The sequence below is a fragment of the Abramis brama genome, assembly GCF_963993115.1.
Source record: "Abramis brama genome assembly, chromosome: 4".
Classification (NCBI taxonomy): Eukaryota; Metazoa; Chordata; class Actinopteri; order Cypriniformes; family Leuciscidae; genus Abramis; species Abramis brama.
In genome coordinates this window covers 52,636,204-52,663,830 of record NC_139966.1, presented here as the reverse complement: position 1 = coordinate 52,663,830, position 27,627 = coordinate 52,636,204, and the positions used below count along the sequence as shown (strand labels likewise).

At 38.3% G+C, this 27,627-nt stretch overlaps 3 protein-coding genes across 3 annotated transcripts in view; all 3 read left to right on the top strand.

Annotated features, from left to right (window-relative positions):
• The window catches only part of tmtc1 (transmembrane O-mannosyltransferase targeting cadherins 1), a 43,067-nt gene extending 34,593 nt beyond the window's left edge, over positions 1 to 8,474 (top strand). The window contains exons 11-20 of the mRNA XM_084111095.1: positions 780 to 893; positions 1,389 to 1,532; positions 1,633 to 1,741; positions 1,862 to 1,964; positions 2,122 to 2,257; positions 2,372 to 2,516; positions 2,817 to 2,954; positions 4,596 to 4,718; positions 6,469 to 6,546; positions 7,383 to 8,474. Coding sequence (XP_083967221.1) covers positions 780 to 893; positions 1,389 to 1,532; positions 1,633 to 1,741; positions 1,862 to 1,964; positions 2,122 to 2,257; positions 2,372 to 2,516; positions 2,817 to 2,954; positions 4,596 to 4,718; positions 6,469 to 6,546; positions 7,383 to 7,505 — 1,213 coding nt within the window. The 3' untranslated portion in view covers positions 7,506 to 8,474. The remainder of the gene's footprint in view (positions 1 to 779; positions 894 to 1,388; positions 1,533 to 1,632; positions 1,742 to 1,861; positions 1,965 to 2,121; positions 2,258 to 2,371; positions 2,517 to 2,816; positions 2,955 to 4,595; positions 4,719 to 6,468; positions 6,547 to 7,382) is intronic.
• A 1,367-nt stretch (positions 8,475 to 9,841) lies between these two features.
• Positions 9,842 to 15,394, top strand: ovch1 (ovochymase 1). Its single transcript, XM_084110771.1, has 12 exons — positions 9,842 to 9,904; positions 11,947 to 12,133; positions 12,217 to 12,292; positions 12,392 to 12,581; positions 12,671 to 12,810; positions 13,445 to 13,598; positions 13,687 to 13,725; positions 13,820 to 14,039; positions 14,101 to 14,255; positions 14,343 to 14,444; positions 14,978 to 15,114; positions 15,206 to 15,394. The coding sequence occupies exons 2-12, from the start codon at positions 12,066 to 12,068 to the stop codon at positions 15,365 to 15,367; spliced, it is 1,443 nt and encodes a 480-aa protein (XP_083966897.1). The 5' UTR covers positions 9,842 to 9,904; positions 11,947 to 12,065; the 3' UTR covers positions 15,368 to 15,394.
• A 728-nt stretch (positions 15,395 to 16,122) lies between these two features.
• On the top strand, positions 16,123 to 26,161 carry lmf2b (lipase maturation factor 2b). The gene is made up of 14 exons (XM_084112507.1): positions 16,123 to 16,330; positions 18,693 to 18,946; positions 19,078 to 19,106; positions 20,465 to 20,658; positions 21,014 to 21,192; positions 21,516 to 21,666; positions 21,900 to 22,034; positions 22,654 to 22,759; positions 23,149 to 23,245; positions 24,308 to 24,481; positions 24,638 to 24,806; positions 24,883 to 24,994; positions 25,238 to 25,346; positions 25,466 to 26,161. The coding sequence occupies exons 1-14, from the start codon at positions 16,237 to 16,239 to the stop codon at positions 25,796 to 25,798; spliced, it is 2,136 nt and encodes a 711-aa protein (XP_083968633.1). The 5' UTR covers positions 16,123 to 16,236; the 3' UTR covers positions 25,799 to 26,161.
• Positions 26,162 to 27,627: the final 1,466 nt, after the last annotated feature.

The following is a 27,627-nucleotide window of genomic DNA, read 5'->3' as shown; positions in this document are numbered from 1 at the left end:
ACCCGAAGAGGACCTGGCTGAGCTATTAAGGCCCCGATATACTCAAGGCCAAGTTCCTTTCATTCTTCACTTTGGGGTAAAAAGAAGTTTGAACTACGTGAGCAGCGGTACACTGTTAGCGAACATCCTAACGGTCACGTCATGTTTAATTATATACCACTTTATACAATAGATTGCTTTAAAGCAGCAGCTTTACAGTAATAAACATGAAAAACAGTGGAGACACTGAGCCAATGGTAGTTCGAAGGTGTTTACCAGCTGGAGCAAAACTTTCCGGAAAGTTTGCTTTGGTTTGGAAAGTTCGCAAGCTGTTTCAAACTCCCAAAACGAACACCAGAAGAACTTCTCTGTGGCTTGATTTCATTCGAAATGACGTCACATATTGTGTATATTGTATATTGTGGCCTTTAGACCATCTTGATCTAGCTTGTAATGTGCCTGGTCAGCCATCTAAACCAGCATAGGTATTCATAAAATAGCACAATCAATTTGTAATCTAACCCAAAATTCGTAGTCTAACACAGTTGCCCAGCCCTGATCTAACAGGCTCCATCTGCCATTTTAAGATGGTTCAATTGGATTTTTCAGAATTATTGGCCGAGATTTTCTTTTTTATAACATTTTATGTTCCATTACATGTGTATTTTTTTAATGAGTTTTAATGCAATTAGCATGAAATTGATTGACTTTTGCATTCTTTGGTAGTAAATAGTGAATGGGAAATGTTTTCTTTCTCTTTGCCTTCTGGGTCCTGAACTATTTTCTTCCACCTCCGTCAGGTCTGGCATTCAGACTTTACCTCTCAATGCTAAAGTTCATTACAACTATGCCAACTTTCTGAAGGACAGAGGGCGAAACCAAGAAGCCATTTACCACTATAAAACAGCCCTCAGGTAGTGTGTGTGTGTGTGTGTGTGTGTCTGTGTGTGTGTGTGTGTGCATGAGAACATACAATAACATAAAATAATAATTATGGTAACATTTTAGTTTAGGGTCCAATTCTCACTATTAACTAGTTGCTTATTAGCATGCATATTACTAGGATAATGGCCGTTTATTAGAACTTATTAAGCACATATTAATGCCTTATTCTGCATGATCATATTCTACATCCCTTAATCCTACACAATACCTAAACTTAACTACTTTACTAACTATAAATTAGCAGTAATTTGTAGTTTATTGAGGCAAAAGTCATGGTTAATAGTTGTGAATTGGACCCTAATCTTAAGTGTGACCATAATTATTTATATATTTTTATTAATAAGACTTTTTTTTTAGTTTTGTAAAATTAGTTTTAAATATTAAATTTTTACTTAATATTTAATACTGTGTCAGCTCTTTGATTGGTAATGTAAATCCTAATAACGTCCTCTGTCTCTGTGTAGACTGTACCCTCGCCATGCCAGTGCTCTGAATAATCTGGGCACTCTGACTCATCAGGCTGAGGAGGCTGAAGTTTATTACAGGAGAGCGCTGGACATTAACCCTCAGCACAACAGAGCTCTCTTCAACCTGGGCAATCTTCTGAAGTAAACACATATTACTTGTGTCCGCTGCCTTTGGTTTCAGACACAGTCTCTGTGTCTCTGTGTACATGAGGAAGAGGATGATGGTGATATTGTTTTCCAGGTCTCAGGGGAAGGAGGAAGAGGCGGAGAGGATGTTGAAGGAATCGATTCGGTTCGGTCCCCATTTCGCTGATGCGTACTCCAGCCTCGCCTCTCTCTATGCTGACCAGGTCTTGCTCTCTCGATTCAGTTAGTGACACATACAAAGTGACCTTTTCAGTTCTTGTTAGACATTTTTTGCAATTCCTTTAAAAGGATTTTTTTTTGTGTGTGTGTGTGTGTGTGTGTAGGGACATTCAAAAGAAGCAAATGAAATTTACACCAAGGGTATTGAGAACTGTCCCGACAGTTCTGACCTCCATAACAACTACGGTGTGTTCCTGGTGGACACGGGTAAGAAACTTTTTATGTTTTTTTGCATTTTTGCATTGGTGTTAGTGCCCCAAATCTCTAGCGATTAATAATTATATGACACATACACATGTGTTATATTTCACGCTTCATATCAACCACATTTTATACACCTACATATTATCTGTGTCCCTTTTAGGTCATGGGGATCGTGCAGCCTTTCATTACCAGGAAGCGGTGCGTCTCAAGCCAGCTCACTATGTTGCCATGGTGAACCTGGGCCGTCTTCTTCGCTCGTCCAATGAAAACAAAGAGGCGGAGCTATGGTACAAAAGGTAAGATGAGATCAAATGAAACTGTATAGACTAAACAGTGTATCCAGCTTACACAACTGTAAACTAAATCAGGCGCTGTGTGTGTGTGTGTGTGTTTGTGTGTGCCTCACACAGGGCCCTGCAAGTGGTTCGTAAAGTGGATATCCTGACGCCTCTTGGGGCTTTATACTACAACACGGGTAGATTCGAGGAGGCACTGGAGGTTTACAGAGAGGCAGCCACACTGCAGCCCGACAGCACTGATATCTGGCTCGCCCTGGTGAGATTACAGTGACTTTTTAGCCCCAAAAATGCCCAATGCCTTTTTTTTCCAGTCCAGCCAGTTAGGTTTGATGTTGTTATAACTGTCAGCGTCCTTGAAAATAGTTTTCTTGAAGAGTTTTAAAGCGTATAACGTCAGCTTAATTAAGCCTCCACAGGACCATCACTGTGATTCACATCACCGCCTAGACTCGAGAAACAAAGGCCGCAACCTCTCGGGTTCCTTTCTGGCCGCTCTTTCATTCCCTTTTCCTTTTTTTAACTTGTTTTGTCTGTTCCCGTCTCGTTGTCTCCACAGGCGCAGGTTTTAGCCATGGCAGGTCGTTCTACAGAGGCAGAGAAAATGACCCTGGGCATCATTTCAAAGACCAGCAACTGCATTGAATGTTTCCGCTTGTTGTCTGCCATCTACAGCAAACAAGGCAACCACACTGAGGTGTGTGTATGTGTGTATGTGTGTGCGCTCCATTTTATTGCTTGTACTAGAGCTGCACGGTTAATCATTAAAAGATCGCAAAAAATAGAGCAAATCCTTTTTGAATGTAACTTGGCACTTCAAATAACGATTGTATCGCTTACATTGTTAAACCACTAGGTGGCGACAAGTGACTGTTCAAAATGTACGTGTCATTGAATCATTCATTCATTCAAGAGATTCGTTCAAAAACGCTTATTCATCCAGTAATGAAATAGGGCTGCGTTTAACTTTTAGACATACACTGGCAAACTTCCCTAAGCACTTCCGCTCGGGGAATCCCTGCCGCCATTTTGAAATGCGTTCAACTTCGTCAAGTGGACGAGAGAAGTTTATTTGGACAGACCCTCGACCCCTCGATCCTGACTGAGGGAGTCTACTCAACATGTACACTTCAGGCAGATCCATAGACCACAATGCACCATGATTGTGACGTCACAGCAGATCACGCTTAATTCACCCCACACCCCATACAACTAGTTATTTTGACATTTAACCGCATTTAATACTTGTAGCTACCTACACCTACCTAATACTTGTAGGCTGACTGTTTTTTAACACAGGTATAGTGTTATCATTTTTTGTGTTTTAATATATTTATATAAATATATGAATATATTCATAATTAATATTTGCATATATTAAAATTTTTAACAGCCCAAGCATACATACAGGCCTATAGAATAAAATTCATAAGGAAAAAAACTGTAAATAATAAATCAGCTCTATTGCAGATGCTGATCAAGGGCTTAGGACGTTCAATTTAAACACATTGCAAGGGTTCCGCCAGTAGTGCACTCGTGTACTGTGAGCAATGACACACATCCAAGTGAACGAGTCGGAGGGGAGTTAGCAAGGGAAGGGCATACAAAATTTGACTTAAACGCAGCCCAAGTGACATCTTTATGAGTGAGTCATTGAATCATTCATTCAAAAGATTCTTTGAAAAACGCTGATAGAAAATGAAATGAATTGAAGTGAATCAATTTTTTTTTTTTTAATATTCATTCTAATGAATTAAAATTAATATTATAATACCTGTTACTTTATTTAGTTGTCTGTTCAGAATCCTGGGAGAATCGTGATCTCTGTTTGAAACAAAAAAAAAATTGTGATTTTTATTTTATCCAGAATCGTACAGCTCTTGTACGGAAATGGAAAACACAAACACAAGATTTTGTTGGTGCTCTGTGAATCAGTCATGCAGGAGCTTAATTCTGCCTTCTGTCTAATCTCGTCGCTGAGGTCGGCAATTCAAAAGAACATTTTATTGAATCTCAGTGAGGCGTCTCAGACTAGAATTTTTTTTGTGTCATTTCTTTTCATTACACATGCCTTTACTCATTACTTTATTACTTGAGTTTAGCAATTCTGCACCTCAAAGAGAAATCTCAGCTCTTGCAGATGAAGAAGTTCAGCACTAGTTTTGAGCTGAATGAGCGTGTGTGTGTGTGTGTGTGTGTGTGTGTGTGTGTGTGTGTGTGTGTGTGTGTGTGTGTGTGTGTGTGTGTGTGTGTGTGTGTGTGTGTGTGTGTGTGTGTGTGTGTGTGTGTGTGTGTGTGTGTGTGTGTGTGTGTGTGTGTGTGTGTGTGTGTGTTTCAGGCGTTGGATGCGTTGAAGACCGCACTGCAGCAGGATCCGGCAGACCCTGTGGTGAAGGCAGAGCTGCACTTCTCCATGGGTAACCAGCTCCGAGAGATGAACGAGCTTGATCGAGCCTTCCAGGTAACTTCACCTGCAGCTGTCAGACTGAGAGAACAGCTCTTCAAATATTCCCTTTCAACACATTCTTGTTTACCGGGTTGTAGTTTGCCTACAGACAGTTCACGGACCATCTGATGCTTATAAACCGCAAGAGCTTTTCCCAAATGGAAAGCTCTTATTTGACTGGCTGATTTTATACAAAATCCAAGTCCAGATTAACAGGGTTTTAGGAGTCCTCTGAGAAGCATGAGACTTGAGGCTTATTTTTTTTGTCTCTGAAATATGCAATTCATACTGAAAATAACTTGAAAACACATCTTCTATGATAATATAGTATTTTTCATAAAGGAAGAAATACTTTGCATAAAGAAACGAAGCCTTTTAGGATCATAAATCATTTTCATGACAATATATTCTCCATAGCTGATTAAGAAAAAGCAATTCTGATTACTGTATTGTGAAAGGAAAAATTATGAAGCATTATTTATTATTGTTTAAATAAAATGTCAAATGAAAAATTTCATTTGTCATAATGTCATAATTAATATGAAATAAAATATGGATACATTTACTTATGTTAAATTAAATGCTGAATTTTGGACACAATTTTCATCACTGCATTAAAACATAAATGCACATGCACATAAATATACATAAATGCAATTCATATAGACAGTCACTTGAATACTTCATCTTCTATGATGAGCGTGCTTTCCATTTACAAATTAAGATTCATTTAGATATTTTTGTGTGGCACAAAGTCAAAGACATTTTTAAGATTTAGTTTTTTATCATCTTAGATATTTGTCATTGACCCATTTACAAGCGCTGAGGAAGAACTAAATGCTAGATTTGCCAACATTTACCAGGTTCATGACATCAATTTTTTTAAAAATATATTTAAGAGTAATACTAATTGAGTGAAAAATTAAATATTACCAATATATTTATGATCATTTTCTGGTGATATAAAATTCAGCAATGAACATTGCTGTCATGATGAATATAGTCATGAATATTATTATTTATTTTTTTACCATTTGGCCACCATTCTGTTTTTATGAGACTTCCGATCATGAGAGTGTTCAAGTCATGGTTATAATAAGCTGCAGTATGAAACCAACTAAAGTCTGGCTAAATGTGGAGTAATTGTGTTTTCTGCTGCTTGCTTCTTCTCTCACCTTCACACAGTTCTTGCCGATGCCCTGATACTGTCACAGGAACATCAGCCGCATCCTTTCATCTCCAAATACAAACAGTCCAGACTCTGTCTCGTGCTGGAAGCTTTCTTCTTAACCTTGCCTTTTTCTCTGCCTTAAAAGGACTTGAATGAAGTTTCTTGGGCAGAATGTCTGGTTAACACAAGGACTGTTATGGTTTATTCTTTGTTCCTGGACTCACTCCAGGTCTCCCGCTAATATTTGCCCTGTAGTTCCACATTTATTTTGACCACAAAGGGACAGATGAGAACAGGCTGGTCTCAGGTTCACATAATGCTGGTATCCAGTTCAAAGCTCAATTATAAAGGCTTAAACAAAAAGGCCTTTTGCGGTATTTCAACACCACATCTGCGGTAGAGCCAGACTGTTAAATTCACCTCCAGTGTTTTTTCTTTTCTTTTCTTAATGGATCGTGTTTCTTACACAGACCAAAACTGTTATAAAAGGTTGAATCTTGCCGGTGGTTTAATGCTGTTGAATTCATTCATCATTGGATACATATCATGTTTATACCATATATAATATGTCATGTGTTGATCTAATGTTTCCAGAGCTACAAGCTTGCTGTCGAGCTCAAGCCTGACCAGTCACAGGCCTGGATGAATATGGGCGGCATTCAGCATATCAAGGTGTGTTGCCTGAGACTTGAGGTCTGATGAAAACTGACAAGAAATTTCACCACAAAAACCAAAAGGAAAAATATATTTTGCAGAAACAAAGAAATTGTTTGCTTTAAGAAAATTAAGCCTTTGGTTAGGACCATAAATAATTCTGACATTATTTTAATGATCATTTATTCTCAGTAACTTTATGTGAAGAATCAATAATGATATATTATTTAAATATATAAATATGAATAAAAACTGTAGTTAATAGAATATATATATAGAATAAATTATATATATAGGCCTATATATAATTTTATGTATATATATAATTTTATATACATATATGCATTGCATATAGTCAGAAATTGTGGTATAAAAGGTATAGAATAATTAGTAAAGGTAGTAAAGGTAGTAAGAATAATTTTTTTTTTTTTTTAGTTATCATATGTGTATGTGTGTGTGTGTGTGTAAACAATATTGTATTAAAATTGGTTTTATTTACATTAAACATTTTTAAATAGATTTACTCAATACAAAACTGTATTTTTTTTTTTTTTCAAGCATAAAAATAATACTAATATTATAACTTAGTCACATTGCATTAACCATAAAAAAACAATAACAAAAAATATTCCAAATTTTTTAAGAAAAAAAAAATGTTTTATGACTGCATTACAATGATAATGAGAGATTTTTTTAAAGTAATAATTTTGAGGGAAATGTGCTTAATTAAGAAAAGGCACAAAATCATAATGCTCCCTAATATTCCAAAAATAAAGCTTTTTTTAATCCTTTTGATTGTATGACCTGGATATTTCCTCATGAGACCGATCCAAGCACTCTTGTCTGTTTTTTAGGGAGACTATGCAGCAGCACGAATGTACTACCAAAGAGCTCTTCTCCTCTCACCCAGCTCCAAACTGCTGAAGGAAAATCTGGCCAAGCTGGACAGACTAGAGAAAAAACTACAAGGGGCCTAGAGGAACAGCGAGACCCGAACCATCGGCCAAGTAACCAAGAGACAGAAGGGTGAAGAGAGGGAGCGGACGAACACAGTTTGGACTCAGGAGATGATTCACGACTGCTTCCTTCCCCTCCAGAGTTTACAGAGGATTGAAATAATCCAAAAGACTGACATTTCGTAGCCTCTGCATACAGAACTGGAGCACACAGATACCACTGACCTCAGCAACAACACATTTCAGAAGATTTCATCATTGTTCCTGTCTCTAAAACCACTCAACGACTACTTTAAAGTGCTCAGACCGGGACAAACTGAGCGTGTGTTCTTGTTTTATTCCTCACCGCCAGGCGTGGAAGCAGAGGTGCCGTCTCCGAGACTGAGAGGGATTTTTTCCGGATGTAAAGCCGTTCCACTCGACCGCAGCGGCTCCGTTCTGCTTCGATGATTGCTAAGCCTCAGAACTAGCGTTTCGGACAAATGCTGCAAGTTTTCAAATATGACTGGGCATCTACTGTGTTCCATGAACACGGCAGATCTGATTTTGCGATTTAAATGAAGGACAAAAAAATGACAGGGTCGTTCATCATGTGCTTTAATTTGATCTTTCATCTTGTACATGCATCAATATTGTGGAATGTATCTTTGACTAAAGGCGTTTTGACCTGTGCAGTGAATTACATATCCTATTTTTCTCCTCATAAGCTATAATACTGAAGTCTCTATGAATTGGAATTACGAATATGATGCATAACGACGTATCCTTGAACTGGGTCACCGTGACAGTAAATGGATTGGAGTCATGTTTTCGCTGGCCAGAGTTTGTCATGCATTACTCTTGATTACACCGTAATCTTTGCACTTACGTTTCGTTGCCATAGGAACTGTTATCAAGAACATTTCTTTAAATGAGCAGCAGCCGTGCTAAACATGTCATAGCAGAAACCAATGTGAAGTAATGTATTATTATTTAATAAATATTATCCAATACTTATGAATGTGCTCTTGTGTTTGGAGGTGTTGACATTGCTCTGGATGGGCAATTATGTGAGCAATCACTTTTTATCAAAATCCAAGGCCAGGTGTTAAATTACCCAAATCAACCTTGCATTGAATTGTGTAATTGTGTTTACATCCCACTGTTTTAACATAATGCACACAAAGCTGACAGATCAGATTTAGCAACACTTTCTCCTTCTACTGAATTTGCAATATGATTCAAGATTTTCATTTGATTTCATCTTACCTAACAATATCTTTAATCGCAGACGTTGGTACATGAATGAATGCTGCATTATCTTGAACAAGGCAAACTGCATTTTCATAAACCCTTTGTTACAAATCTAAATCTTTTATCAGCTTTCCGAAACTATTTTGTTAACATTTGAGAATGCACAAAAAATTGTATGGTTTAAATACAGATTTTATATACATTTCATATTTATACAACATATATAAAACCATAAGGTAAGTTTTTTTATGGGTATATATATATGTATGTATATTCACTGTATGTGTGTAGATGAATATATATATACACACACATATAATGCACACATATAATACTTAAATATAATAATATATACACACACACATATTGTATAAATAAACATTTATGTTATATGTGATTAATCATGATTAATCGATTTGACAGCACTAATACAGTATGTATATACTGTTTTGCATATGGTGCCATCTGCTTGAATGATAAGATAAGAAAATGGTAGGCTTCTCTATATGAAATCCATTTCTTTTTTCAAACAATTGAAATTAGTAATAAAAAACGTTGTTATGGGTCGTTAATTATGATTCAATAAAACATTTAAAACCCTGGAGTGACTCTAGCCAGAAAAAAATGCAGATTGGTGTAGACACTGAATTTGAATTTCTGTATGTATTCTCGACAGTAACTGGTCTTTTTATATTTTATAACAATAGCTTTTTTACAAGGATGGAAAATCGGTCGTGCAAAGCATCTATAATGCGTGTAGTTCTCGTGTTCGCGCTTGAATCTCTGCCGGCCTCTGGTGGTGAACTTCTGAACTAACGTTACTCCACACTCGCTTAATTAAGCGCTGATTGCGCCTCACAGGTGTTACAGGGATTAAATTTGCTTCGCGCGTTGTTTACCTGTAAAGTCTTTTGTATTGCGTTTCTCCGTTCATTTTTAATAACAGATTTGTGAACATGTGTAAAAAGTATTTATTTATTTTAATACTCTCTCTTAATTGGACTAAGGCTGACCCTGGTGAGCGGATCTTGATCGTGTTTTGGTAGCTTTGTGAAACCATGTTACCTGATGTGGTTCATGTGATTTATTTCAATGTATTTCGTAATGTTTCTTTTAAGATGCAGAAAAGAAACCCAAAGAGAGTGCTTCAACTGAGACAAACTGCATCTTTGGCAAGGGATGTTATGGTGAGAGAGTTCGTAATGCTTTTCTTCAAGTCTATTTGTATTGGGTAACGACTTTCACAATACAGTTTCAACAAACAAACAAAAGCTTGTTCCGATGTTATGTGGCTATAGTTTATGTCGTGTATTCGGTTAAGCAGACACAACAACTTGTTAGGCAGCAAATCATCGTAATGGTTGCAATATGGTTACAGATTTGAAAGTTTTCCATGTCAATTGTTAATCTGCTATAGAGAGGATGAAACAACTCCAGGGTAAGGAGATGCACTTCCCCTTTAAAAACATAGATTTCCATGAAATAATTTCAAATTAGCCACACATCCCAGCATAAATGCTCCTGATAAACTATTTATTAAAGCTTCTACATTCATATATGCCACCGTTAATTTTAACAAAAAGCAAGTATCTATAGGCTACTGTATGCAGGATTTAGCATCATGGCAAAAAGTGTGCAAAGAGCCCTCCCTTTATAATCAGTAAATATCTGTCACTCATCTTAGTTCATTGCAATCTCACAAAGTTCCATTATGGTCAGTGAAGCTGACCGCACAATGAATCTCTTGTTTATTTAATTGTTTGTTATTATGGGGATTTGCAAGCGTGCAGAACTCTGAATCCACTCCACTTCAGTGCTAATTTAAACGCCTCGGATTGGCCATTGCATTCAAGAAATCAACAGATATGTTTGTGATTGGCTACACTGCAAAAACACTTCGTCAATAGTTCCTTTGACGTTCTCCAGAGCGCAAACACTGATGTGTATGGAAGCTCGTTTCCGCTACTACAAAAAACATTTTAAAAGATAATTGCGACTTTTTATCTCACAATTGCGAGTTTACATCTCGCAATTCTGACTTTATTTCTCAGAATTGCGAGATATAAAGTCAGAATTGCGTGAAATAAAAGTCGCAATTGCGTCTTATAAAGTCAGAATTCTGACTTTTTTTTCTCGCAATTGCGACTTTATATCACGCAATTCTGACTTTAGAATATGCAATTGGGAGATATAAAGTCAGAATTGCATGATATAAAGTCGCAATTGTGTGTTATAAAGGCAGAATTGTGAGATACAAACTATTCTGAGGTAAAAAAAAAAGTTTTTTTTACCTCAGAATAGTTGATAGTCGCAATTGCGAGAACTTTATAAGTTTGCGTCTTATAAAGCTAGCGACTTTATAAGACGCAATTGCGACTTTATAAGACGCAATTGCGACTATTTCACGCAATTGCGACTTTATTTCACACAATTCTGACTTTATATCTCTCAATTCTGACTTTATAACATGCAATTGTGACTATTTCACGCAATTGCGACTTTATTTCACGCAATTCTGACTTTATATCTCGCAATTCTGACTTTATAACACGCAATTGTGACTATTTCACGCAATTCTGACTTTATATCTCTCAATTCTGACTTTATAACACGCAATTGTGACTTTCACACATTTCTGACTTTATATCTCTCAATTCTGACTTTATAACACGCAATTGTGACTATTTCACGCAATTGCGACTTTATTTCACGCAATTGCGACTTTATTTCACGCAATTCTGACTTTATATCTCGCAATTCTGACTTTATAACACGCAATTGTGACTATTTCACGCAATTCTGACTTTATATCTCTCAATTCTGACTTTATAACATGCAATTGCGACTTTATAACACACAATTCTGACTTTATATCTCGCAATTCTGAGAAATAAAGTCAGAATTGCGAGATGTAAACTCGCAATTGTGAGATAAAAAGTCGCAATTATCTTTTAAAATGTTTTATTCTGTGGCGGAAACAAGCTTCCATAGATACGCACCGGATCATTTACCAAATATTTTTATTATGGAGAAAAGCTGCTCATAACTGTTGATGAGTTTTCTTTTCTTTCTAAAATAAGCAGACAAAGCAGCCGTTTGAGTGAGAAAATTCCACTCTAGCCTCAAGTCTGTGGCCAAGAGAAGGCTAAGCATTGCCCAGCTTTACACGCCCTCCCCCAATGTCTGCTGGATTGCTCACAAATATGATTACTTACACCATGCTTTTCAGACCAGGCTGGCATACGCGCCTTCATCCCAGAGCAGGATGAGGAGGAGAGTCGGATTATAGGTGGGCAGGAGGCCTGGGCACATTCGTGGCCTTGGCAAGTGTCCCTGCAGTACTCCGACATGCCAGCCTGCGGGGGTGCCGTCATCGACCGGTGGTGGGTCATCACCGCCGGCCACTGCTTCAAACGGTGAGTCCATCCATGGTCTATAAACCCTCCGACTGACTGAGTGCAGTCTGTGTGTCTAAACCAAAATTCCTGTTTGTGAGCAGTTATAAAAAGGCGTCGATGTGGAACGCAGTGGTTGGAATCCACGATTTGGAGAATGCGAATGAATCCTGTCATCAAGTAAGTGTCTGTGTGTATATTTACGTCTCACTACCTTATTATGTGATCTTTATTATCATTGATTTTTGCTATTTGAACTCTTGTGTATTTTATTTAAAGACTGCAATGGTGGAAAAAATCATCTCCCACAAGGACTACAACCAAAAGACAAATGAGAATGATATTGCCCTGCTGAAACTGCAGAGTCCACTGGTGTTTAATGAGTGTGTGAGACCTGTTGGCATCTTGAATAATGAGTTGGTTCCTCGGGTAAACTGCACTGTCACAGGCTGGGGTGCCATCAGAGAGAGTACGCCGTTATTTAATTAAATGTGCTGTTAAACCTGTGTAATAGTGGTGGTTATGTGATTAGATCTAAAGGTATTTGTCTCTTTATAGATGGTGCTCGTGCTTCCAGACTTCAAGAGGTCAATGTTACTGTTTTTGATCCACAAACATGTAGCAATTTTTATAGAGGGAAATTTTATGAGTTTATGATGTGTGCCGGGGCGGCTGCTGGTGGGATTGATGCATGTCAGGTAAACGTTTGCAATTTAGCTTTGATTCTGACACACCACTAGATTTTGGATTTCCCAATTGGTTAATTTATTCAACAACAACAAAAAAAATCATAGATTTTTTTTTTTTATAAATTGATTTCATAAAAATCTTTGAAAAGAAAACAGTATAAGTAATTTAGCATAATCTGAATATATCATATAATATTAATATATAATATTGTATATGTGTGTGTAGAAATGTATGTGTATATATTAAAAAAATCAGCTAATGCTAAAATAATTGTCAGGTAATTATTTTATTTTTTTTATTTTTTTATTTTTTTTTAATGACGGTATACTTTTTTTTATGTATATATCATACACATACCATTCTGGTAAGGGTCATAAAAAAAATGCATATATATAATTTTTTTTTATTTTTTATTTTTTATTTTTTTTATCAAAGCCGTATGGTGTGACAAACATGCAGGAGAACCTCACACAGATGATATAATATTGCTAATATTAAATTAAGTCATATTAGTAAAAAAAAAAACTTGATTAATCATCCTCATTTTTATGACAAGCCAATGTTAGTTTAGGTTGTAAAATAATTTCCTTCATTATGGACACACTTTAGTTTGACGCATGTGTGCTGTGGATGTCTGTTCAGGGCGACTCTGGCGGTCCCCTCTCGTGTTTCACAGGCAAGAGGTACGAGCTTGCCGGGGTGGTCAGCTGGGGGGTCGGATGTGGTCGAGCCCAAAGACCAGGGGTCTACACCATGCTGTCCCACTACAAACAATGGATCGATTCTGCAATGCGTGGTGTGAACTTTCAGATTTCAGTGATCCAGGTGCATATCAGTGTCTGATCTAAAACTGCTGTAGCTTATTTTCCTCTTGTATTATATAGGGGAATTCGTTTCTGTTGACTCTGGAGCAGATTCAACTGGTAAGACTCTCTTTTCATGCTCTCAGTATCAGTCGTGTACCTTTTTCAATTGCTTTATTCATCATTCATGTCCATTTCCATGTTATGGCTTCAGCCCAGTGTGGACAGTCCAAGATGGGTCCCTGCCAGCTGCCCAGTGGCTTTGCCCAGGTGGTGTCCACTGAGGATGGCAAGTTCAAGGTGGAGAACATAAGTGAGGCGTGCCCAAACTCCTGGCCATGGCACGTCAGCCTGCAGAACCACGACACGCATTACTGTAGCGGCGTCCTCGTTGACCCGCGCTGGGTGCTGGCGCCACGCCACTGCTTTGCCAAGTAAGACATGGGTTTGATCATCTGTTGTTCCTCAGTGATGTTCTGACAGTTTGTCCCACAGGGCTGGAGATGTTGTGATCTTGGGAGCTCATGACCTTAACTTCATGTCGGGTCAGACTGCAGCTGTGGAAAGCGTGCAGAGTTTGCCTCACGACGGCACATTCCCACCGGTCTCCGATCTCTCCATGATCCGCTTGTCTGTCCCAGCTCGAATAGGTATAGGATCATATGACCTTATCTGTGTTTTTCATGAGATCCTGTTCCACAATCGAAGTTGTACAGGTTAACGTGTGCTCCGTCCAGGGTCGATGATATTTCCTGTGTGCTTAACGGATAACGATGATGAAATGGTGAATGACAACTCGTCTTGTGTGACAACTGGTTGGGGGACAAGAAAATCTACATGTGAGTCAACTGGCTTACTAACAGGGTTTGAGATTAAAATCAACATGAAATGGCATTCATAACCTCTTTTACTTTGTAATTTGATGTATTTCCAGGTAAAATGAGCTATTGATAAATTATGTAGGGCTTGACTTAATTTTATCCATCAATAACTAATTTATTCTAGAATCCTCAAGCTATGTGATTGAAGAAAGATGGGAACATTTTTTACTTTATTTCCCATCCATCCTCCAAACTGCTTATTTTATTTTTTTATTTTGTCTATCCATTCTTTAAACTGCCCCCCCCCCCTTTCCCCATCCATTCTCCAAACTTTATTTTAATTTAATTTATTTCCCATCTCTCCATGTTGTTTATGCTTTTATTTGATTTATTGGAGTAACATGCATTGCTACATTATGCAGCATAAGACCAAAAACATGTTTTAAGAAGTAAATGAGATATATCTTGAGTTCATGTTGACTTTACATCAGAAAATTTCCATCCTCAAGCACATTTCTGAGGAGTAGTGACGTTTTCTCTTCTCGTAATAGTGGATCTGCACGCTGATATCATGCATTTGGCCAGGGTCAAGTCTCTTTCTGAGAAAGCCTGCAAGACCGGCTGGGGTGACAGTTTCAACATGAAATTCCTCCTGTGTACGGATGCAGCAGCCTCTACCGCCTGCTTGGTACAGTCTTATGATTCTTCAATACAGATGTGTTGAAACTCCTATGATTCACATGCACGTGTCTGGGTCACCTAAATTCTTTCTTTTATAGGGGGACTCGGGCGCACCCCTTATGTGTGCAAAAAATGATGTCTATTACCTTGTAGGACTAACAACAGGGGGCGGCAAGAAATGTGAACCTCAGAAACCAGCGGTGTTCACTCGAGTGTCTGCCCATCACTCGTGGATACAAAATTTTATAAAAAATGCCTAATAAATAATAAAGCTTATTGAAATATTATGCTGCATCTTGTGTGGTTTATCATCTTGTTTTTTTGTTTTTTGGCAAAGTATTCATTTCTTTTATGATAATTTATCTATAAATAAAAGTTTTATAGATTAAATTTTGAAGTTACGTGAATCAGTAATTGCTAGGTAAGACTTGCTTTAATAATAGCAATCGATCATGTGACGCTTGGCTGAATGTAATTGTCTAAAATATAGACTGTTGCCTTGTTCTGCTTTTGTCACGTTCTACAAATTCAAGCTAGTGAATGAATCGTTCATTTGAGTCGAATCTTTCAATGAATCAATTGAACCGGTTGATTAAAATGATTCGTTTTCCTATTTAAAAAGATTTACCGTCCGAGCGGCTTTTTTAAATCTTTTTTTTTATTATATTTTATTGTATGTTTAATACTCGTATTTATACTAAATGTTGCTTGAATAGAAAAAGTAAGCGGTCAACTGGAGTCACACTCGCTTTTTGGTTTTATTAACTCGCATTCGAAACAGTTGGTTTAATAAACATTTCAGTTTCAGAAACTGTAAATTAATTTTAGTATGGTCAAAAATGCAAACTATAGTTAGGTTCTAAACAACGTATGTGCTACATATCATAATGGATCTTTTGGAACGTTTGGAACGTTTCGTTTGAATCTCGGGGACCACGTGATGTGATTACGTCATGACGTAAAAGAACTGAACGAACAGTTCAAAAGAACCGATTCGCGGAAGTGAGTCGGACTTCTCATCACTAATTCAAACTCCACCCCTGCTATTCCACTTCATTTTTCCAATGAGCATCAGCTCTCGAATCACCCGAAACAAAGTGACACCTCATCCCTGCAGCAAGCCGCCAAGATGGGGGAAGTAAAAACTCCCAGACGAATGTTCTTGATCAGCATTGCACTTATATACGTGTGTGCTTTTTCATCCATCTACGTTCAAATACCAGGTAGGGAAGTTTCTCTCTTTTTTTTGAAGGTGGATGTTTGGCGGTTATGGTGGATTTTGGGTGCGGCATTAATGAATGGTTGGTTGCGCATACACTTGAACTTGAACTGTTGCGGAATGTCGGCGAAAACAAAACGGGGTAACAGTTACCTTTGGTTCATTCATTCAGCGCTAACCACCGTTCGTTGTCCTGTCACGGGTGACCAGTTTCAGTTCAAACTTTTGAAGGACCTCGTGCATAAACCGCATCTCCATGCAGAACGACGCATTCTAGCTGATTTGTCTATTTAATATTTTAAACAGGATTTCAGAATTTCGAAATAACTGGACAGAATGCCCGTATGAATAAACCAGCATTGATTCAATTCCTCCACATGTGCTGATTTTAGGAACCCCGCCAGTTAGTGCTGAGTGCGCACTGTAGTGACCCGTCATCACTCAGGGGCCTGTGAGCTTTTTGTCCCTAAAATGCGCTATGCATAATGTGTATGGCGTATTCATAATAAAGGATCTTTTTTTCCCCCAACTAATTCTACGGCATGCACCAAGACCTTTAAAACTGTCAATAAGCTCCTATTATCCCATGCAACAGCAAAGTTCTTTTTAACAAGCTTTCATCTCTTTACCATTGTGACTCATGCTTTTGCAATGTATTACCAAGTGCGGTATTTTGCAAGCTGTGTCTAATCTGCATCCATATTAGTGTTGTGTGTAATACATTACCACAAAGTAATTAATTACTGCAATTTCCCTTGTACAAGTAAAGGGATTACTCTGTTTTTCTTTAGCGTATAATAGCGAATTAAATGCTGTATAGACTATATAACAACAGTGGATTTAACGCAACCTTCTCCCTTTAAATACTTTGGTCAGTTCAGTAATAACTTATGCACTTTCATATTATTTATTTGAAAGAATTAAAAGAGCAGTTTCACGTCTATCCTTGTATTGTAGGGTGTACACTGCCAAATCTGGCCACCATCAGACTGTTTCCCACAGATAATGGAAATCATATGCACTTCATAATAGCTCTATTCCCATTTGATAGTTTGAGTTGGGTTGTTGGTGGCCCAGCTGCACATGTTTAAAACTCGACAAAAGAAGGCATGTTCGCAGAGTTTCAGCTCTTTTGAAGATGTATTCCAGTCAGGGTTAAACTCCAGGGGCTGCGTTTTTCCTAAAAGCAGCGTGAGCTTAGTTGGTGGCAATGGTTTTACAATCTATGATGGTTCTGGGAAAAGCGCATGGAATCTCCCCACATGGCAAGAGATCCTCAAGGCAGTGTGCCTGGAGGAGCCGCTTGAGGCAGAACTGGGTCTTCAAAGAGCATTCAAAGAGAAACCGTGAGTCATACGTTGGCACTGGCACAATACACGGCCTGTTCACTAACTCAAACCAGCCTGCTATACGCGCACTCTTGCTGTGGCTTGCATGCCAAAAAATGTGACCACGCAACTTTGCCCCTCCGCTAACTGCCATCCACCTTAAGGAAGACTTCATCACATTAAAAACTAGCTCCATTTGTCAAAGTTCTGCAACAAAGTAAAGTAGTATTTCCTGATCTCTCTGTAATGAATGTATTGTAACTTAGCAAGTCGCCTGAAGCGGTATTTTACAGTGCACCTGTTTGCATCCAGTGTTTAACACTGCTGGAACATCTGTGCTGTCTGTGCTTGTTTTGAGGCATTCAAAACTCACAGGACGGGTTTGTGTTTTGCTCATTGTCATGGCAGTGTGTGCCTGTGTTCTGTTGAATGAATGTTTACAGCTTGATGCTTTGTGCTTTTACTACCACTGAGCAAACAAGCACAACATGCTGTATTATTGTGTGCAGAACATGAGCAGTCTGTCACCGCCACCAATGTTTCTAATCAGCACCTGATGAAATATGACTGTTTTTTTTTTCCATATTCCCTCCTGTTATACCTCACTCATCAAAACATCTTTAAAGTCAAAATGAAATGGCATTCACAACCTATTTTACTTCCTGAATTTGACACATTTCTCACATTATGGACGTAAAATGGGCTGGGAATGTTTTTTTGTTTTTTTTTGTTTTTTTCATTCATTTGTTAACAGGAGTATAGTTTTATCAAAAAATGTGTTTGCCTAAATATTTAACAATGATGTGCACAAGTATAGTTATAATAAAATATAGTTATAAAATCCCTTTAAAGAACCTTCTCATTCATTTGTGAATCGGACTACATTGGTTATGCGTGCATGCCTTTCCGTCTCTTTATTGAAAAGGAAAGTTGTTTCTAAGTCAGATTAAGGTATTGCGTTCTTTTGAGTAATGTTCACAGTTAAATCAGGCACAGCAATGACATGAAGCATGCCTCTGTTTGTGTTTCTCTGGACAGGGTTGTATGGAGATGAGGGGATTGTTCCTGTGCGCCTGCAGATGCCGAAAGTGCAGCGGCCCCTGCTGGAGCAGCTGGAGGCCTCCCCGTCCCTGCTGTGGTTGGGGCCGTCTCTGGGTCTGGGGCCCCAGCAGGCCCTGGAGCTCATCTGCCTGCTCGGAGTGGTGCTGAGCCTGGGTGCTATGCTCCTGGGACCCCTGAGAGACAGTCTGATCTACCTCTGCCTGTGGGCCCTTTACCTCTCACTGTATAATGTTAGTAAATGCCTCCTGTCAGAGAATTAAAAGCTATTTAAGTGCATAAAACTAATGTGCACTATCTCAGGTGCTTCTTCGATTTGTGGCCTCTGTGGAACCATAATTGAGACATATGTTTTGTTTTATAGGTTGGGGGAGACTTCCTCCAGTCTGAATGGTGAGTTCCTCAAGTTGTCATGTATGACTTGCAGGTTGACCTTGTTTGGTATAACCAACACTGGCGTAACTGCTTGTTATTTCTCCATTGCTGTTTAGGCTCATAATTGGGGCATTTGCAAGTCAGATTCTCTGCAGCAGAAAAATTGTGTTTATGAGAGAGAAAACTGCCTGCAAACATTACTGCATATTATGCATTACTGCCCATTAAATTTAATGTGATTGCAGTCCACTAAATTACTAATCAGTGGTTAGTGGACTGTGCTTTTACTTTTCTAACAAAATTGTCAAAAATCTGACTCGTATTTGAAGAACCCAGACATATCTAAGAACAAGAGTATAGAGATTTGCTGGTGGGCTCTTTTCTTAAAGGTGCTCTAAGCGATGTTGGGTGACGTCACATCTTGTTGACGTTCGAAGTATTGTCAAACAAAATGGAGGCTAGCTCGACCCTCCCTCCTCCTCATCCCGTCCCCACCCCTCCCTTCCGTGCTTCCTGAAACAGGCTTTTCCGATGTAAATTTGGGATTTCGTGTGTTCCTTCTCCTTTTCCCTCTTCTTTGCTATTTGTTCATCGGAAGGTCGTCTCTTTGGTTGTGTGTCGGCCATTTCAAAATTCAAGAGAATATAATTCTAAAGTTAGTCGTGGTCTAGGACATCTCTCCTCTAGCTAACTTCCCTCTTCATGCTTCTCTCTCCTCCACTCCCCACACCCCCCTTCATGTGCACGTGCACTAACCCCCAACCCCCAAATCATTCTTGTCGGTTATTGGCTGGAACACTGTTTGTTATGTTTCGTGGTCCAGGCTGGGCCAGTTTGTTTTTCTTGCCTTTGTGGAGCCTGGGCTGTCTACAGAGACTGCGTTTTTTTACAGTGTGTTCAGGGGACAGGCAGCTAGCAGATAGTGAGGAGATGTTTGTTGTACGTGACAAAAAATGTTTCAGCCTAAAAAACGTGTGACATCGCTTAGAGCACCTTTAAAGAAATAGTTCACTTAATAAAAATGAAAATTCTGTCATTTACTCACCCTCAAGTTTTTTCAAACCTCTATGAATGTCTTTTTTATGCTTAACACAAAGGAAGATATTTTGAAGAATGTCAGTAAAGACAGTCGATTGACTTCCATACTAGGGGAAAAAGTACTATGGAAGTCAATGGGGTCCATTAATTGTTTGGTTACTGACATTCTTCAAATTATCTTCTTTTCTGTTCAGCTGAAGAAAGAAACTCAAACAGGTTTGAAACTATTTGAGGGTGAGTAAATGATGATAGAACTTTCATTAAATGAACTATTCCTTTAAGAAATGATATAAATCCGGTCATGTTTGTAATTCTGATTCACTGTAATCGTCTCATAGGGATATGCTGCTGTTGGAGGCTGGGTTTCTGGCTGTGCTTGTTGCTCCGCTGGGTTTGCTCCGCTGTGGCTCCTCTCACAGGAACCACGACTCTGTGACCTTTTGGTTGACCCGCTGGCTGTTCTTCCGGCTGACCTTCTGCACAGGTGCGAGTAAGCTGGCCAGTGGCGACCCTGCGTGGTACGGCCTGTCAGGTATATTGAATCATTTTTAACATTATTCATTCATTCTGTATTGGTTGAGATCAGTTCATTTATGCTCGTCATGCCGCCCACTCTTATTCACGAGGAAATCTTGTCACTTTGCTGGAAATTAACTCCCCAAATGATTTATGTGTTATATAAAAACAGCCATTGGTATATGGTTTTGAAAATCTAGTGACTTAAATACTTGAAAAATGAAAAGGCTATGAATTAATTAATATTTGAATTTGCATGAAGTAATGGTAAAAATAGCCCAGAACTGTGAAGCAGACAGCACATCTGTGTGGGACAAACTGACTCATCTGTAGATTACAGTGCTTTGAAAACTCGAGCATCTCTTTTGCAGCACTGAGTCATCATTTTGAGAACCAGATGAGTCCCACTCTTTTGGCCTGGTTCGTCCATCAGCTCCCTGATTGGTTGCTGAGATTAGGAGCCGTGGCTGTGTTGCAGTGCGAGATCACCATTCCTCTTATGTTCTTTGCTCCCATTCGCCGCTTGAGACTGTTCAGCTTTTATGTTCAGGTTTGTTTTAAATAAGCTTCAACAGCTAATATTTTAGATGGATAGATAGATAGATAGATAGATAGATAGATAGATAGATAGATAGATAGATAGATAGATAGATAGATAGATGGATAGAGATAGATATATATAGATGATATAGAGAGATAGATGGATAGATGGATAGATGGATAGAGATAGATATATATAGATGATATAGAGAGATAGAGATAGATATAGATATATAGAGATAGATATAGAGATATAGATATAGATATATATAGTGTGTTCTACTGCAAGTCTTTTTTTTTCACTTATACCTCTTTTTATACCATTTTTGTCAGCTGTTTCTTCAGCTCTGCCACATCCTCACGGGTAACTGTGGCCTTCTGAACCTGCTGAGCATCGCCCTGAGCGTCTCGTTGCTGGATGACGAACACTTCAACTCCAGTGCTATTCTGAAGAAGAAGAAGGGCCAGGAAAAAAAGGCCAGGGGTATGAGCTCATATCTCTAACTTCTGCTTTGTGCAGTTATTTCTGGTGGGGTAGTAGCAGAATTTGCACTAATGATCTGATTAAGGGGCTCATTAATGCAATCTCAGAAAAAATGCATCAAAGGAGATGTTAATGAAATCTTTTTGTTCTGCCAGTATCAAACTAGTGTTCAATGTGTGAAGATCCCAACACGCTTATGAGCTTTAATTTGAGTGCGTGTCTATGCTTTTCAGCCTGCTCACAGACTTTGCTCTGTGTTTTGGCTGTGCTGGTGGAGTTGGCCGTCTACCTGTTCATCCTGATCAGTTCAGTTATTCTCTTCAAGCTGCAGATTAACTGGGAAAACAAAACTCTGTCATCCAAAACCAGTGAGTCTTCAAGTGTGAAAATAAATATATAAATACTGATTTGCAAAAATGTATCTGATGCTTCCTTTTAGTTTGGTAACAGATTTATAAATATGTGAATACAAGCTTAGAATTGAATTATTTTTGTAAAATGTTAGGACGAATCTCATGGAGATATGAGGTTTGATAAATTTACTCCAAAATCAGAAGCGAATGTAGTATATTTTTCATAAAACGTTTTCATTTTAAAAATCTTTTTTATTTTATTACATTAGTGAGAATAAGAAAAGGTTTTAGTGAGAACATGCAAAAAAAATATGTATTTTCTTTATGGAACTGTGGTGTGCCAACTTTTTTTGTGAAAGGTTTTTGTTCCATGAAAATGCTACAATAATTTTCTGTATGCAAGATTATAGTTTTTCTTTTGATAATGGGGTGAAATATGAGCCAGACATGTTTTTGGCACATTTTGTGAGAATCACCCATTAACCTGCCTTGCCATGAACTGATTTGTTGTTTTTCAAGGATGTTTTGTGATATGAAACATTATTCTGCCATGTCAACGAGGCAAAATATCACCAAAAGATGCATCAGTTAATTGAATTTTTTTGTTAATCTATTCATTGGTGCTTTCTTTCAGATTTCTCTCAAAAGGAGTTTGATGAATTTCTGAAGCATTTTCAGGGCCTCACTCTCTGGGTTGGTGTGCTGTCGTTCACCTGGGAAGTGGTGGCCGCCATGCTAATGTAAGCCCCATCAGGAATGCTTATGAGAATCTGATTATTTTTTGTGTGTGTGTGGTCCTGGTAAACCATACATTGTGGGGACAAAATGAATGCTAGGGATGGCAATGGCAGAAATCTTTGGCCTTGTGTGGACATTTTTGGTCAACATGAGGGGAAACGGTTAATAAATCATACTATAAAAATGCAGGTTTTCTGAGATGGGTAGGTTTAGGGGACCGAATAGTACAGGTTGTACAGTATAAAAATCATTGTCCATGGAAAGTCCCCATAAAACATGGAAAGCCAATGTGTGTGTGTGTGTTTGTACAAAAAGCTCAGCTCGTGATTTTGCCAAAGTCCATTGTTCCAGGAGGCAAGCCAAGAAATCTCACATCTGTTTCCTTTGTCAGGTGTGTGTGCACACGAGGCTTGGTCAGCAAAGTGTGGTCCCTCATCCAGTGGGCCGTCATCACGGCGGCTGCTGTGGCCATCTTTGCCCTCAGTGTGGTGAGCTACATGTCCTACATATGCAACGTAACAACTGATGTGCGATTTATGTGATTTAGGAGGCTTTGCGTCTCATCCAGTCATATTGATAATGCTATGCATAACTGTTCTGAGTCTCAAATGCTACATAGTTGTACTAGTGACTTTGCATTTGTTAATTTGTTTGCATTTCCTGTAAAGATAAACCTATATTATTGTTATAACATTGTATATATAATTTTTGTTTCCTTTTAATTGCTCTAGTTTTTATTACACACAAGCAATACAGTGCCCTCTGCTGTCCATAACCATAAAACATGATCTTTACTGATCAATGATTCTCAGGCCTGCTAGGGCCTCTGTACAGTTCCAAGGGGGCCACAAGATGGCATAAAATGATTTAAAATAAGAGAAAATATGCTTTAAAATGAGCTAAAAGTCAAGATGTGCACCCATGTCATATTTGTTATTTTAATTAATTCCCTCAACACTTTTTTTTTTATATATATATACCAGGTTCCCACTACGAGTAATTTTAAAAGTGTGATTTCTAGACCTGAAAAAGTAATGAAATTAAATTCCAAGTCATGGACATTTCTATAACAAATATACATTTTTAAAATATTTTATCGGGTAGAAATTGCTGAGTAATTACTATTTGTGAGTAAAAAATGATCTTAAAAAAATCACAAATGACGTGAGTCATGTAAATTCATTATTAATCATGTAAATAAACATTCAGCTATTTAACTGCTTCTGTAATTATGGATTTTTCTAATTATTTATAATTATTTAATTTAATTATTTCAATCAAATGTTGTTTTAAAAAATAGTATTTACATCAATATTTAATTAAATTGATTTATATATAGCCACTGCTAGTTTCTGTAAATAATAAGGTTTGAAAATGAGCAACTTTTTCCTTTACAACAGAAATCTTGGGTGGCCTTCAATTATTGTCTTTGACAATGGGGGGACTCAAAGAGTCAGAAAGGTTGAGAAGTGCTGTTATACACTGAACTGGTGCAATTTAACATTTTTACCTGCGTTTGTATGTAAGTGTGTGTTGGTGTTTCCTCTCAGGTTCCATACACCGCCATGACAGGCATGTCAGTATTACCTGAAGTGCGAGAGGCGTACAGTGCCGTAGAGAGGTACCAGCTGGTCGGGGCGTACGGGATCCAGCACAGAGTAATCTCCACTGAGGGCAGGCCAGAGATCATTTTAGAGGGCAGCCATGATGGCCTGACATGGACGGTGAGAAAGACATGGGAAAGGATGCCATGCAACAACAATCAAATCTTTTTTTACTCTCTGAGTAATGACCCAGGCAGCCATTGTTTCCATGAAGTATTCATTCAGCGGAAAGGTTAAAGTTTATCCTCAGTGGACTGTATTCTTATCCTGTTGCAGGAGATGAACCCCATGTATAAACCAGGAAATGTGAACACCGCCCCACCCATAGTAGGACCTTACCAGCCCCGGCTGGAGCAGCTGATGTGGCAGGCGGCTCAAGAGGGGAACGATCAAAGCCCCTGGTTCACAGGCCTCATACAGCGCCTCCTACAGGGCAAACCAGAGGGTGAGTGACCACAGCGGGGCTCACTGTACTTATCAGCCTACATTTGAGATTGTTAACCTGGTTTTCCTTCCTGTAGTGGTTAGTCTGCTTCAGGCAGATGAAGCGCAGTACCCCTTCAGTCAGAAACCACCAGCTCTAATCAAAGCCAAGCTTTACAACTACCACTTCACAGACCCTGCCAAAGACAAGTGAGCTCCATGCCTTTCTATTTAACGCCCATTCACATTTAGATATTGCGCATAGTTATATTGTGGTTTCAGATTAGTGTTAGACTTTGTGAGAATATTTTTTGTAAATGGAGAGAATAATTGAATTAAGTCTCCATTGCTCCATAGTAGTTTTCTGGGGATAAATAAAAATAATAAACAAAGCCGAATGCCAGCCTGAATCCGCTCTCAGGTTTACTGTACTTTTGTTTGTTGTTTTGGAAGGACCCATCTGCAGGCTTGGTGGAGGCGGAAGTACAAAGAGGAGTTTTTCCCCATTGTGACCCTTGGTGATCTGACGTTTGAGAAACTGCTTGAGGAGTCTGGACTGAAGGTAAAGTAGAAGACCGACATGAATCATTTACTGTAATATGCATTGGGAAAGCAAATAGATTAAGCTGTGATTTCACGTTGACTACAAATGAACGCTGAAAAATGTTTGTTTGCGTGCAGGAGAAATTCCCAAAGCAGCCCAGCTCAGACACGCCTGTATGCCAAATCCTGAGCCACATTCGGGGACACGTCAAAGGCCTCTCGGGGTCCCTGGTGCTTTCAACACTGTTAGCTACTTTGGTCGGCATTTTCCTCATCAAAGCCGTCTTTTCCTGGGCTTCAGGAGGGAAAAAACCCAGACCAGCTTCAGTTGATCACAAAACTAAGAAACCCAAAGAGCCCTCTGAGACCGCGGAGAAAAGCCACGCGGCTTCTCTGTCCACCCGGGGCGGCAAGAAGGACTCTGAAGAAAGAAAGGTGGATTCAGAAAAGAGCCCCCGCAAGAGGAAATGAGCTCTTGCTGTCACTTTGTGCCTTCATGTTTGGCCAGATGCAATGACAAATGATTCTTTCTCAGGTGTACTTTTTTTTTTCTAGGATCGAGTCTTTTGATTTCCTGCCTGTTACACACCTCAGATTTGTGTTTACCACTACACCATTTTATCTCTTTGTGTCAAAACCACTCAAATGTCAAATGCACAGCACTCATGGTACTTGGTGCAATTGGCTTTGAACATTAACCAAGTCCATTTTTAAGCCGTCACCTACACCCTTCTTTATACACAGTGGACGTCCCAAAGATTACAACAAAAGCACAATGCAACTTTTTCATGCTATGTAACTCATTAAATGGTTGTTAATAAATATTGTTCTTTAGTTGTTTTTCTAATCTTTAATGTATGTTGTTCAGCTACTAAAATCAGCATCCAAAAAATTTATTTAACCTTAAAAATTGAATGTTGAAAAGGTGCCTCTTTATAATGACATGGGTGGAATGTTTCTTGGATGAAAGATTTCATTTTAAACTTCACCCTATATTGCTTCTCAAGTAGAGGATGTACCCGTTCTGTCAAAACTAAATCCACCTGTCAATCATACATTTGGTAGTTAATTGCAAACCAGTTGTCAGTCAGCACTAGATGGCAGTGTACACATCATCACTGCACACTTGGGTTTATGGTGACTGTTAATGGAGTGAAATTTACTTCAAAAACTAAAAATATACATCCTAGGCAAGATTTTAAATGTTAAATGGGTCATGTTTAATTGTGAGGCCAAATGTTTCATTATTTAGCAGAATATACAGTATGCAGATTGCATTTAGTTAGAGTAAAAAAGTTTGAGTATGTTGACATCAAAGCATTATGAACAAATAACTAATGCCTTAAAGTTAACACATAGAACAATGATTTGAATTCTATTATTAAACAATATTATTTAATGAATCATTTATATATAATATTAATAGCTCTCTCACACACACACACACATATATATGTATATATATGTGTGTGTGTGTATTAATTATAAACCACATTTTAGGGTTCATATTACAGTGTCTTTCTTGTTTACACTGGTCATTATTTAATAATAATGATGGATTAGGGTTAAAAATGTTTGAGTATGGACAATGGACTAACTTTAGCTGGACAATAACTTTATTCTAGAGCTGCTGTAAAGCCAAACAATCTCTGTTACTTTAATTTCCTATTATTACTGTAAAGCTGCTTTGTAATAATCTATATTGTTAAAAGCGCTATATAAATGAAGATGACTTGATTACATGTAATGGTGCAATCATTTTGCTCATTATCTTGTAATTGCATACTGTTATTACCGTGTTAAAAAGAAAAGAGAACATCTTAAACCGGTATTAGCTGGTTTAAGCTCTTTTAAGAGACAAGAGTCTTGCAGAATGACCTTGATGGAAATTGCCCGAAACCACTTTAAAACCAAGAGATCAGGCAGAAGAGCTGCCCTGCTAACCTGGTCAGGGTTTTGGGTACTTTCAGCTTGTCAGCTTGATTTCAAAGGGGATTTTGAGTACTTTTCAGTTACTTAATCCTCCGTTGACTGGTTTTCAGGCTGTTCAGGTTAGTTTTAAGAGTTTGAAGCACTTTTCATCTGGTCACGTTGAGTTTTTGGCCACTTCTCAGCTTGTTAGGTTGGTTGTAAAGGCATTGAGGTTCTTATTATTTGGTGTAGTTGGTTTTAGCTTTGGAGCAGTCGGGAGGCCAGCTCAAATTAGCAAAGACCAGCAAACCTTCTTCTTTTCTTTTTTTTTTATAGAAGGGCACACACCAAACTCCCATGTCACTTGTGATTGAGGGCTGGATGAGTCA

Bases quoted from the DNA above. Each gene is read 5' to 3' on its own strand.
- ovch1 (XM_084110771.1), top strand. From the start codon at position 12,066: ATGCCAGCCTGCGGGGGTGCCGTCATCGACCGGTGGTGGGTCATCACC. The intron at 12,134-12,216 runs GTGAGTCCATCC...GTTTGTGAGCAG, and splicing joins GCCGGCCACTGCTTCAAACG to TTATAAAAAGGCGTCGATGT. The intron at 14,256-14,342 runs GTATAGGATCAT...TGCTCCGTCCAG, and splicing joins GTCTGTCCCAGCTCGAATAG to GGTCGATGATATTTCCTGTG.
- lmf2b (XM_084112507.1), top strand. From the start codon at position 16,237: ATGGGGGAAGTAAAAACTCCCAGACGAATGTTCTTGATCAGCATTGCA. The intron at 19,107-20,464 runs GTGAGTTCCTCA...ATCGTCTCATAG, and splicing joins GACTTCCTCCAGTCTGAATG to GGATATGCTGCTGTTGGAGG. The intron at 24,482-24,637 runs GTGAGAAAGACA...ATCCTGTTGCAG, and splicing joins ATGATGGCCTGACATGGACG to GAGATGAACCCCATGTATAA.